Source organism: Hyperoodon ampullatus (genome assembly GCF_949752795.1).
Source record: "Hyperoodon ampullatus genome assembly, chromosome: 5".
Lineage (NCBI taxonomy): Eukaryota > Metazoa > Chordata > Mammalia > Artiodactyla > Ziphiidae > Hyperoodon > Hyperoodon ampullatus.
The window spans coordinates 80,277,023-80,288,143 of record NC_136918.1 but is presented as its reverse complement, the minus strand read 5'-3'; the positions used below and the strand labels follow the sequence as shown (position 1 = coordinate 80,288,143).

The window sequence follows — 11,121 nt, the reverse complement described above, 5'->3', positions numbered from 1 at the left end:
TTTATTTGGCCTTAATTGGGGGGAAAGAAAATGATACAACTATTATTTTAATTTCTTTATTTATCAATAGTATCCAAAAAAAAAAAAAAAAGAATCAAGAGTTAACAAAAAACAAGTTAAATGCAATAAGGAAGCCTACTAAATACAAATACATTTCACAAATACACAGGCAACAGAAACCTGTCCAAATTGCTTCTTGGAATTTGACTGTTTAAAAACACAAGTATAAAGGGAAGACATTCAGACTGGTCCACATGGGCTTATTAGCAGGTGGAGGAGCCCTGCTTTCCAAAAGCAGTGATGGAGTCCAGAGTCATGGCATGTGAGAAGGTTTCCATGGACACTGAATCTTAACAGATGCTGTAATACGTTTATAAAAACCATACACACACAGAGAAAGCCCAAGGAAGCTTGCAGTCTAAGCCCTGTGCTTTTAGAGAGCCGGAGGAACTGAACCCGACTTAATCCTGTTTATTTGCTCCATGCAAAGCTTCATGCAAGACTCCCCAGACTAGGCTATTTAGCAGCTTTCCGTGAATGATTGTCAGATCACATGATCCTATGGTGCAGACAGTAGCTTCCCTATTTACAGGAGGAATGCAGATTTTGCTCTTGGGAATTCAATGTTGCAGGGTAGGGTCGTCTTGGATAGCAACCACTGACCTAAATGTAACTGGTGAGGAGACACTCTGCCTTCTTGCTTTAAACAGACTGGTACTCCTGCCCTCTCTTCCATAGTGTCCAAGGGCTGGCAAATCTTGATCAAGGCGTGCTGTTGGGAGTTCTCCAAGGCACTTTGACAGGGAGGTACATTTCAGACCACACAAGTTGGGTTGGAAGACAGCTTTTAAGTGGGATGATTTACAAAAGCTCAGAATTCTAAACAAAGTGGAATGTTTTCAAAGGAGAAAAAGGAAACCTGTTTAGAAGGAATTCCATTTTCAGCACAACTGTCTCAGAGTTGCCTGTGCAGTATAGCCTACATCATTCCCCTTTGGTGGTCTGTAATCTGCTTTCTGAAAATGAGATCTTATGTCAAGTTTTTAATTTTGTTATTCCAAATGCATCCTAAACATTACATTGAGTGGGGTTAATTATCACAGAGGCCAAAAGACACAGGAATGACTGACTTCTCCCCAATCACAGTTTTAAGATTCAATGTCCATTTTTTTCCTTCTCGAAATGTGAAACCTTCTTTCATCCTCATCTCTAAAGGGAAAGCCATTTCTGTTCCCAAGAAGGTTAAAGATGAAATGCAAAAGTGAAGACAAAGTGAAGTGGTTCTCTTTCCCACTCTCTTCCTGGGCAGGCTTTACCAGAAGGCTCTACATCACAGCACAACCTGTGGGGTCATTCAGACCGAGGCCAGATTTGGTCAGCTTTGGTCAGCTTGTTTTTGGCTGTCTGACTCTTATATAACAAGGTTTCATTTATCTTAAGGAGAAGGAGGAAAATCACATTGTCTCCTTCTGGACCAATTATCAGAACCACAGAATATACAATTTCTCAAGTCAAAAGTTTAATGCATTCCTACCTGCTGAGGAAACTGAGGCCCAGAAATAGGAAGAGACAGGGACAGAGTCAGTCTCCTAGTTATTGGAGGATCAGTTAGCATATTGATAGGCTGGGACATCTAAGCCTTGCTTAGCTGCACTGGTCTCAATCCTTTGGAATACTGATTTGCATGGATCTATGAGAATGAATGAAAACAAATTAGCTTTTTGGATCCTAAAAGCTTTGTATGGAGACACTTCTCCTGGCTGCTGTCTGAGGTACTCCCTGCTCCTCTGGCAGACTGCTGACCCACTGGAAGCCAGGGGGCAAACTCTGGGCTGCATCTAGTATGTGGCAGGGCTGGGGGGAGTCCAGGTGATAGCAGTTCCTGCACAAGGAAGAACCCCAAACTCTCCCACCTCTGAAATGGCAAGACTAATGAAAAATAATTACAAAAGCTTAATTTCTAGTCAAGAAAATAAAATATTAAACAACAACAACAATAATATAATGATAACTGAAGAATGAAATCAACTTGCCAAAAAAGTTTACAGAAAAATAGCACCTTTGGTAAAAAGTATTTTAAAAATTTGGTTAGGTCTCTAAGGGGCTCAAAGTCTACAAGTATCTGCATCATTTGGGTGCACCCTCCCAGACACTGGGTAACTAGGAGGATGGCCGTGTATCTAGAGCCAGTGGCTGGGGCCATGAGGAGAAGCACAGATGCTAGAGGTCTGTTATGCTGATGGCAGCAGGAAGGGCTGGAAGCCGAACGCAGTCTTCTCCACTGAGCTTCCCAAATCCCTCCTCTGGGGACAGCCTGCTAAGCTCTTTCTCACTGCCTGCACCCCCTTCAGCATGTTCACAGCTGTGGTAGACTCAGAAGTGTTCCAGATGTGGGTATACTCTCCCAACACCGATGCAGTTTCCTAGCTTGCCTCCAGCCCCTGAGCACCATTTACAGTTTCTCTCAAAGTATTCCTAGAAATGAAGGCTATGGCCCTTCCCCTCCTAGCCAGCCACCCCCATTTCCTTTATTGCAAAACAAATAGACAAAATAAAACTCATTGCTATACAAGCAAATACTGGTGATTTGGCGATTGTAGCAGACACTTGCGTATACTGGACTCAGCGCTGAAGTGGGAGAGAAGGTGCCAGGCTCTGGACACCTTTCCCAGATGCCTCCTCATTAGATCTCTTTGGTGCTCACTCTTTTGGTCTTTTCAGCTGTTTCCTTTGAGAAGCAAGAGTATAAGTGTTATGAAATTAAAAAAAAATTATTGGCATTTATCTAGTCTTCAAGACTTTACATAGCATTGACAGATACAAGCTTATGCCAAGTTCTGTTTACTTGTCTATCTCCTCTGTGGATGATGAACAACTTGAGGACAAGGATCATGTCTTACTTATGACACGGCTGTATAGGGACTGTTGCTAAATTAAGAGCTGACCCCATTTAAACTCCTATGAAACAATAATGTCAGACATTATTATATTCATTTTAAAAATGAAGAAAAGGATGCTAAATGGAGGTGCTACAAAATGTTCTGAATCCAAGTTGGGAGAAGCATTAAGAGCAACAGACTTGGGACTTCCCTGGTGGCGCAGTGGTTAAGAATCCATCTGCCAACTCAGGGGACGTGGGTTTGAGCCCTGGTCCAGGAAGATCCCACATGCTGCGGAGCAACTAAGCCCATGAGCCACTACTGAGCCCACGTGCCACAACTACTGAAACCCATGCTCTGCAACAAGAGAAGCCACTGCAATGAGAAGCCCTGAGAAGCCTGCGCACCGCAACGAAGAGTAGCCCTCGCTCACTGCAACTAGAGAAAGCCTGCGGGCAGCAACGAAGACCTAACGCAGCCCAAAAAACAAACACACCCCCCCCACACACACACACAAAAAGAGCAACAGGCTCTGGAGGCAGATGGCCTGAGTTTGAATCATGGGTGTGTGACTTTCTGGGGGACTTTGGGCATATTATGAAATCTTCTGTGTTTCAATGTCTTCAACTACAAAATGAGTACTACCTCTTACACCAGTGGCCCATTTCTCCAAAGAAGACATTCTTACTTATAGCCAAAAAGCAGATGAGAAGATGCTCAACATCTTTAGTCATTAGGGAAATGAAAATCAAAACTACAATGAGATGCCACTTCACACCCACTAGGATGGCTAATAAGAAATAATGACAATGACAAATGTTGGTGAGTTTGTGGAGAAATTGGAATACTGCTGGTGAGGATATAAAATGGTACATTCACTTTGGAAAACGGTCTGGAAGTTCCTCAAAAGATGAAACACAAAGTTTCCATATGATGCAGCAAATCTCACTCCTAGGTATATACCCAAGAGAACTGAAAACATAAGTCCACACAGAAACTTGTAGAAGAATGTTCATAGCAGTATTGTTTATCATAGCCAAAAAGTAGCAACAACCTAAATATACATCAACTGATGAATGGATATATAAAATGTGGTACATCCACACCATGAAATGTTATTTTGCCATAAAAAGGAATGAAGTCCTGATTCATGCTACAACAAGGATAAACCTTGAAAACGTTACACTAAATGAAAAAAGTCAGACAGAAAATGCCATATATCATATGATTACATTTATATGTGTCCATAATAGGCAAATCTATAGAAATAGAAAGTAGATTAGTGGCTGCCAGGGGCTGGGGGAGGAGAGAATGTAAGTGACTTCAAATGGGTATGGGGTTTCTTTTAGGGAAGATGAAAATGCTCTGGAATTAGACAGTGGTGATGGTTGACAATCTTGTGAATATATTAAAAACCATTGGATTGTATATTGTAAAAGGATGAGTTTTATGGTATGTGAATTACATCTCAATAAAAAAATTAAATAGGGAATAAAAAACAAGTGTCTGGCATCTAGTACACACTGTTGGTGCCCCATCCATGGCCCGTGCCTTTAACGTTTCAGTACACTGGCCTGGCTTCTTACTGCCAGCAGCTGCATCTCTTTGCCTGAGGCTTTCTCTGGCTGCTGGAGCCTGCTCTGCCCACACATGCTGACAGGGCAGAAATGCCAGGGAATTCATGTTGGCTGGTGGCGGCTCTCAGCCAATGGCTGATGGGAGTTCATACAGGCATAGCCCAGCTCCCTGCTCCCTTGTGCACAATAACTATTCCTGGAGTTCTGCAACAGGACTAAGCTCCACTTGCTCCCAGTGGTAACAAGCCTGGATACACACTCTTTATTGTTTCTTTCCCTTCCTGGGCTCTCTTCCCAACTCCCCTTCTGGCGTTTCCTGGGACTGCCTCCCAGATAAACTATTTGTACTTGAGTCCTTGCCTTAGCGTCTGCTTCCGAGGCAACTCACATAAAACAGAGACGCTAAAAAATGTTAGCTATTATCATTCACTCCCCACTGTCTACTCTGATCATTTCTCCACCCTAGACGAAAGGAATTCCTATTAAGTTCTATGTGCTTTTAAGGGTTTATACTCATCTGGAGGCTCAAGGCTGCTGAAATATGGAAAAACAAAGGGCTAGGAGCTTCTGCATTTGTTTAAAAAAATGACATGAGGTTTCTACACTATCAGTGACAATAATGAAAATGCATATGAAAAAGCATCAATAAATATGAGCATTTATTATTAATACTAACAATTCTTGATTTTCAAGTCAAATATTTCATCTCAATAGTTCTTGTGACCATTATATTCCTTAAAAACTTATATGTCAGAGAGAAGGCCCGTATTACCAGACCCAGTTTACAGACAGATGACTCAAGGAGCAACATCCTCTGTTAAAACTACAGGTAAACCAGTGGAAAGACAGGCCTAGAAGTCCAGCATATCCATGTTTTCTCCCTAGGCCCTCAGAAAAATATGTCAGTGGGTCACTATTCTGCTAAGAACCTTTTCCCCAAGAAGGTCTTCAACTTAATGGCATAGAACCTGAACAGAATTCTGATTTATTATCTTCTCAAGTCTCTAGGAAGCAGAATCTTTAAGTTTCCAGGCTATGTTCTAGCTAGCTTGGCATTTAACTTAAATCCTCTCTGCTGTGGTCCAAATCCACTAATTTCATGCTCATCGAGAGCCAACTGTACACCAGACCCTGTGCTAAATGCAGGGCTACAGTGGTGAGCAAGTCATAGAGCCTGCCCTCAAGGGGCTCACAGTCTTTGGGTCTGGGCACTGGTGGTGAAAAGAAATAGGAGGTTTTTTAGACTATGCTCATTTGCAAACCACTTCCAACACATTTGCAAACCACCACTCAGCTGATTCTAACTTATAAAGCAATTTACCAAGTTGTAACCTACATCTGTTGGGGCATACTGGCCCCACAAGGACTCCATCAGGGAGCTACATGTATCATGGTTTGCATAATACAGGTATACAGGTATATCGTTCGGGACCTATTGTATGGGACAGAGCACATCTCCTTGGTCACCTGTGGAGTTACGCAGTGTCTTGAGTGGTGGAAGGGCCTGGTGGCATCAGGGATACCTGAACCAGCATGGAGGCTGCAACTCACCTGGTGCTTTTGGAGCTCCTCAACATATCTGGTCATTTCCTCCTCTGTATGGGTCTGGGCCCCCTTCTGATTCTTTCCTGTAAGAAGAACCAAGGCTCAGAGCAGTGGTGGCTGAGGGAGGCCGGTTAGGGATCCCACTAATACCTACCTTTTAGGCTCTCAATTTCATTTCCCATTTACCATATGGAAGGTGAGGTGAATTACCCACATTTCTCTAACTACCAAGCGTCCCAGTGCAATGGACACCTCCAAAGTAATGTGCGTAGGTAGTAAGTGACTGGGCCAGGGCTCAAATGCAGGCCAAGGGGAGAGGGATGGAGCTGGGGTTCTAGAAAACTTTTCTGGAACATCTCTTTGTAGAAGGGTGATAGTGGTGATGCTGACTTGTGCACGGCCCCCTCCTCCCCAAACTCTCCCTGACATCTCTATCTCCCAACCCACCCTGCCCATGTCTCAACTATCTCAACTTTCTTTTTGGGGACCCAATGCTGTTAATTCAAACATGTCTATGAACATGCCTCCTTTTCCTGCTTGGCATGGATGGCAAGCAAGAGCCATTTTGTCTTCCAACCACCTAAGTCTTTGACATATAGGATTTCCTAAGCTGTCATAAGGATTAAGTGGGTTAATATGTAAAGTGCTTAGAAGAAATGCATGTAGTTCTCACTCTTATGCATTTGCTTTCTTTATTATTATTACCATTCTAATCTCTTATCAACATTTGGTCTTGTCCTGGGTCTCGAACCTCTCTTGTTCCAAACCTCTGGAGTGACTTTCCAACATAATGCATCTGGCATTAAGTGCTTTGCCCTCAATGCTGCCCCCTGAGAGCTCTGACATTACAAGTATGAGCCAGGCTCTTGCTCCCCAGTTTCCTTGCTGGGACCCAGCCACTGCACTCTTCCCCACCATCCCCACCCTGACTTCTCTCAGGGTGATTTCACGAAGGAAGCTGTCTCCGTGCCGTCCCTCCTTTCTGTGTGAGGTGCACAGCTCACCGTCACAGGTCATGGCTGTGCAGACCCAGTTTCCACAGGCACACACACAGCGGTTACAGTCCACCTCGGTCTCAGCTCCGTCAGCATATGTTTCATCCTCCAGAGCACACTCTGCAGGACCAGAAATAAGAGGCAAGAGTTTAGGGCAAGGGTGGAACAGGGCGTCTTGGCTATAGTCTGTGCATGTTACCCCTTTCCCAGACAAGACCTGCTTGTCCCTCAGAGGCACCATATCTGAGCAAACGCCACCATCAACCCGAAGATTTTTGGACCTGAATCTCAGCTCAGAGATGCTGGGCTGGCGCCCAGTCTAGAATCGTGGAAGGGAATTTTCTTAGTAAGCTCTGGAGAGTTCCACGATCCCCTCTATCTTGGCCGCCTCTAAATGTCCCCACTCCCTACAACCCCATCCCTATTTCTTAGGTTAGGCATACTCTTCTCTGGAGGGTTGAAGGCTGGATTGAGACACTTGAGGAACTCTTGGAAGCTGAGTTTCCAGTCAGCATTTTCATCAGACAGTTCAATGAGAGCATCGACACAGAGTCCTCTGAAACGAAACACAGGAGAACCGTGTCAGCAAGACCTCAGCTTCAGTCCCAAAGAAAGGAATTAAGCATCAGGATTACACAGACCTAGGCCTCCACAGGTGGCCAAGGGGACTATTTAAAGAGAACGTTTCTACACTGACCTCCTACAACCACTATGCGTCCCGACTCCTGTAAGCATCTAAACTTTAGTTTATTATATGGGATGTCAGATCACTCAAGCTGTTCAAATGATATGCCCAAGATGACTAAAGTTTCCTGGATGGTTTTGTCCACTTGGATTGGCAAATGTTTCACCACCTGCATACCTTCCACTAGCAGTTGCCTTTCCCCATGCTATGCGTGTCAAGTCAACCCAACTAGAAAAATCAAACAGAAGTGGTAGGAACAGATGATATGAAATGCATGTGTGATTTGAAAGAACATGAGTTGAAGCCAGCATCACCACTATCACCCTTCTGCTAAGAGATCTTTCAGAAAAGTTTTCTAGAACTCCAGCTCCCTCCCTCTCCCCTTGGCCTGGATTTGAGTCCTGACTCAACCACTTACAACCCAAATGGCCTTGGGCTAGTTATTCAACCTTCCCGCACCTGTTTTCTCATCTGTAAAATGGGAACAAGGAGCCCTCCTTCACTGGGGTATTACGGGGATCAGATGTTGAACTTGTAAAATATTACCGCATTTCAGGTTATCAAAATAAGAAGGATTTACAGATATTATACTTTAAGGTCATGGGCTATTATTAGGAAAGAATCCTAGAATCTGGGTTTCATGCTTTGAAATCTTTTGAACAAATAGGTGCTTTTCCTATTTTTAATTCTTACCAGTATACTGGAACCACACCAGAAGTTTCTTAGGGGTTAATTATTATTAATATTTACTCTGGAATAATACCAGAAAAGGAGAGGAACGTGCTTACATTTGTAACAATTAGAGTTCTCTACATGAAATAGCACTGGTTATCTTAAAATCAGAACTAAAGCTATTTTAGACCTATCGTTAAATAGAACATTAAAGTAATTCCTTAAGAAAATTAAACATTAAAACATCACCCACGACACTCAGAAACAACTTTGGTCTGATGTGATCATTTATTTTATTTTATTTTTTATTTTTTATTTTTTTTTGCGGTACGCGGGCCTCTCACTGTTGTGGCCTCTCCCGTTGCGGAGCACAGGCTCCGGACGCGCAGGCTTAGCGGCCATGGCTCACGGGCCCAGCCGCTCCACGGCACGTGGGATCTTCCCAGACCGGGGCACGAACCCACGTCCCCTGCACCGGCAGGCGGACTCTCAACAACTGCGCCACCAGGGAAGCCCTGATCATTTATTTTAAAATTACTTTCTTCCATTCCTTGCAATTTCTGGCCAAAAACAGTAATTACTTGATCAGATATCATAACATTCACAGAGACCAGGACAGAATCCCTATTTTGCTTTTTACTTCACATTGACTTTGACACTGGTGGCTCCTTTGCAGGTAGGAAGGGGTTCAAATCCCTTCTCTTATCCAGCCTTCCCTCGTGGACCTCTCCCTTACCCCCTCACTCCACTCACCTAAGCAGCTTGTTGTTCCCCTGGTCTGCATAGGTAGTGATGTTGATGGCGGTTTCATTTTGCTCCACAAATTTCAAAAATTCGCTGGAGTCCAAGCGAGAGTCACCATTATCAAAGTTCTAGAAAGGGGACAAAGTGACCTTTCAGGAGCGTTTTGTAAAACCCCAGCTCTATCATTCCCCCATTCAGCCTGACCCATCTCTGGTTCATCTTCTTCTTGACACCGTCCAACCCTGCTCTGCCCTTTGAGCAAAAAATGTTCGAAGCCCTGGGGCACCCAGAGAAGGAAGGCACCTGTGCCCCAAGATGAGAGAGTCAAAGTGTCTGGGCAGAGGTCACTGAGGGCCTTTCAATCCTAGACCCTGCTCAGGATGGCAGCTGAACCTAGGCCTGCACTGTCCAAGGAGCCTGGGGGTGCTTAAGAGGTCTCTGTAGCTGCATCCCTGACCCTGTTCCAGACATTCTTGACTTCACTCCACCACTCCATGTTCTCAAACCCTAATGATCATGGAACAAACTTGTGAATCAGAATCTGTGTCGGAGCCCAGGATGTGTATTTCTAACACGCTGCTTGGGAACAATGATGCAGGTGACCCTCAGAGCTCACTCTGGGAATCACAGGACCATTTCTTGCTGCTTGATTTCCAGCCTCGCTGGCCTGCTTTCAGTGATTACTTCTCACACTGGTACACCTAGCTGACCTCATCAGTGAGAAGTCAAAGGCAAAGGCCCCTGCATGTTACTTGCATTGATAACCTGCCCGTGGAGGTGGTGCAAGCCCCCTACCTCTCCTCCCTATGCTGCAGGCTACACTGTAGATGGTGCAGCCTGTCCTCGTGACCCAGCTCACACCCCATGAGCACAAGGCAAGGGTGTAGTGAGCTCAGTACTGTCCTCCCTTTGGCAAGATGCTAAACTGAGACCTTAGCCATCTGGGACAATTCAGGATGCCCAGGCCCTAGCTGCACGAGGAGGGTGGCAATTTCAAGGCTCTGATCAAAGTCCAAGTTGGATACTGCTGCTCTCCTAAATAGTTCTAGTGGAAAAAAATTTTTTTTCAAAATTCTTTCCCTAGGCTGCCTCATATTGCTACCCTGGGAAATAATCAGCACCCCCATGTTACTTTCAAAGTGGCTCCCAGACAGTGGAAGGGATTCTGGAAGAAAAGTCTGACTAGGTTTCCAGGTAGAAGGGAAAGATACAGCTACTGACTCTCCTTGCATGACTGTCATGTGTCATGTGCATTCCACTCTAAGGTTGTAAATCTTTCCGTGGTATGTAGGACGGGTATGTATAAAACAGCTCTGTAGGCCTTTGCTTAATCCCTAGTTATCATTCTAATCCTAATTCCTAGGAAAAGGTCTCAGATCTCTGGTCACTGTACTTATACCCTGGCTCCAATTTCAGCCCTGGCCACCAGGAATTCAGGGTGTGTGTGTGTGACACGGTCATAAAAGGCTCTCTCTACCCGGTCTTCCCGTCTTCACTCTGTTATGCTTTTGTCTAAAAATTGTGACTGAAACACCAGTTGAGATGAGAGTCTGATTCTGGTTCTTATCCAAATTCCGACTAGATTTGTTTTGCAACTGATTTTGATGTAAGGAATGCCGACTGGGCTGGAGGGCAATTCACTGGTTCAGAAACAGTCTCTGTGAGATACTGATCTCTCAGCAACAGGCAGCTGTCTGCCTAGTGGGAAGAAGCCTCCCTTTGAAGATTGCACCATATGGTTCTTTGATAATCATCAACAAGTAGACAGTGCAAACCCTGTTTTCTCAGAAGACACTGGGAAGAGCGAGCATTTGTTTGTCAGTCAGGAGTAAGCTTTCTTGGTTAGCATGAGAACGCCCTAAAGAAAAGCTACTTTCTCAAGTGGCCTTGCAGTGTTTAGATGGGAGCCTATTAGAGAGAGTTACTGCCAGAGGAGGTGGAGATGTGTGGAGGGGGTGTGTGGCCCTGGTCCTTGAGAATCAAATTAACAGCAGCTGCCAGTGATGCCCAAGGCAGGGTGCCAT

At 44.5% G+C, this 11,121-nt stretch overlaps 1 protein-coding gene across 1 annotated transcript in view; it reads right to left on the bottom strand.

Moving 5' to 3' along the window:
* Nucleotides 1–2,683: 2,683 nt before the first annotated feature.
* Nucleotides 2,684–11,121, bottom strand: part of FSTL1 (follistatin like 1) — a gene marked incomplete at its 3' end in the record, with an annotated part of 48,607 nt that continues 40,169 nt past the window's right edge. Inside the window, exons 7-11 of the mRNA XM_079705473.1 lie at nucleotides 9,107–9,225; nucleotides 7,440–7,552; nucleotides 7,006–7,116; nucleotides 6,008–6,084; nucleotides 2,684–2,728 (exon numbers count right to left, since the gene is read on the bottom strand). Coding sequence (XP_079561599.1) covers nucleotides 2,684–2,728; nucleotides 6,008–6,084; nucleotides 7,006–7,116; nucleotides 7,440–7,552; nucleotides 9,107–9,225 — 465 coding nt within the window. The remainder of the gene's footprint in view (nucleotides 2,729–6,007; nucleotides 6,085–7,005; nucleotides 7,117–7,439; nucleotides 7,553–9,106; nucleotides 9,226–11,121) is intronic.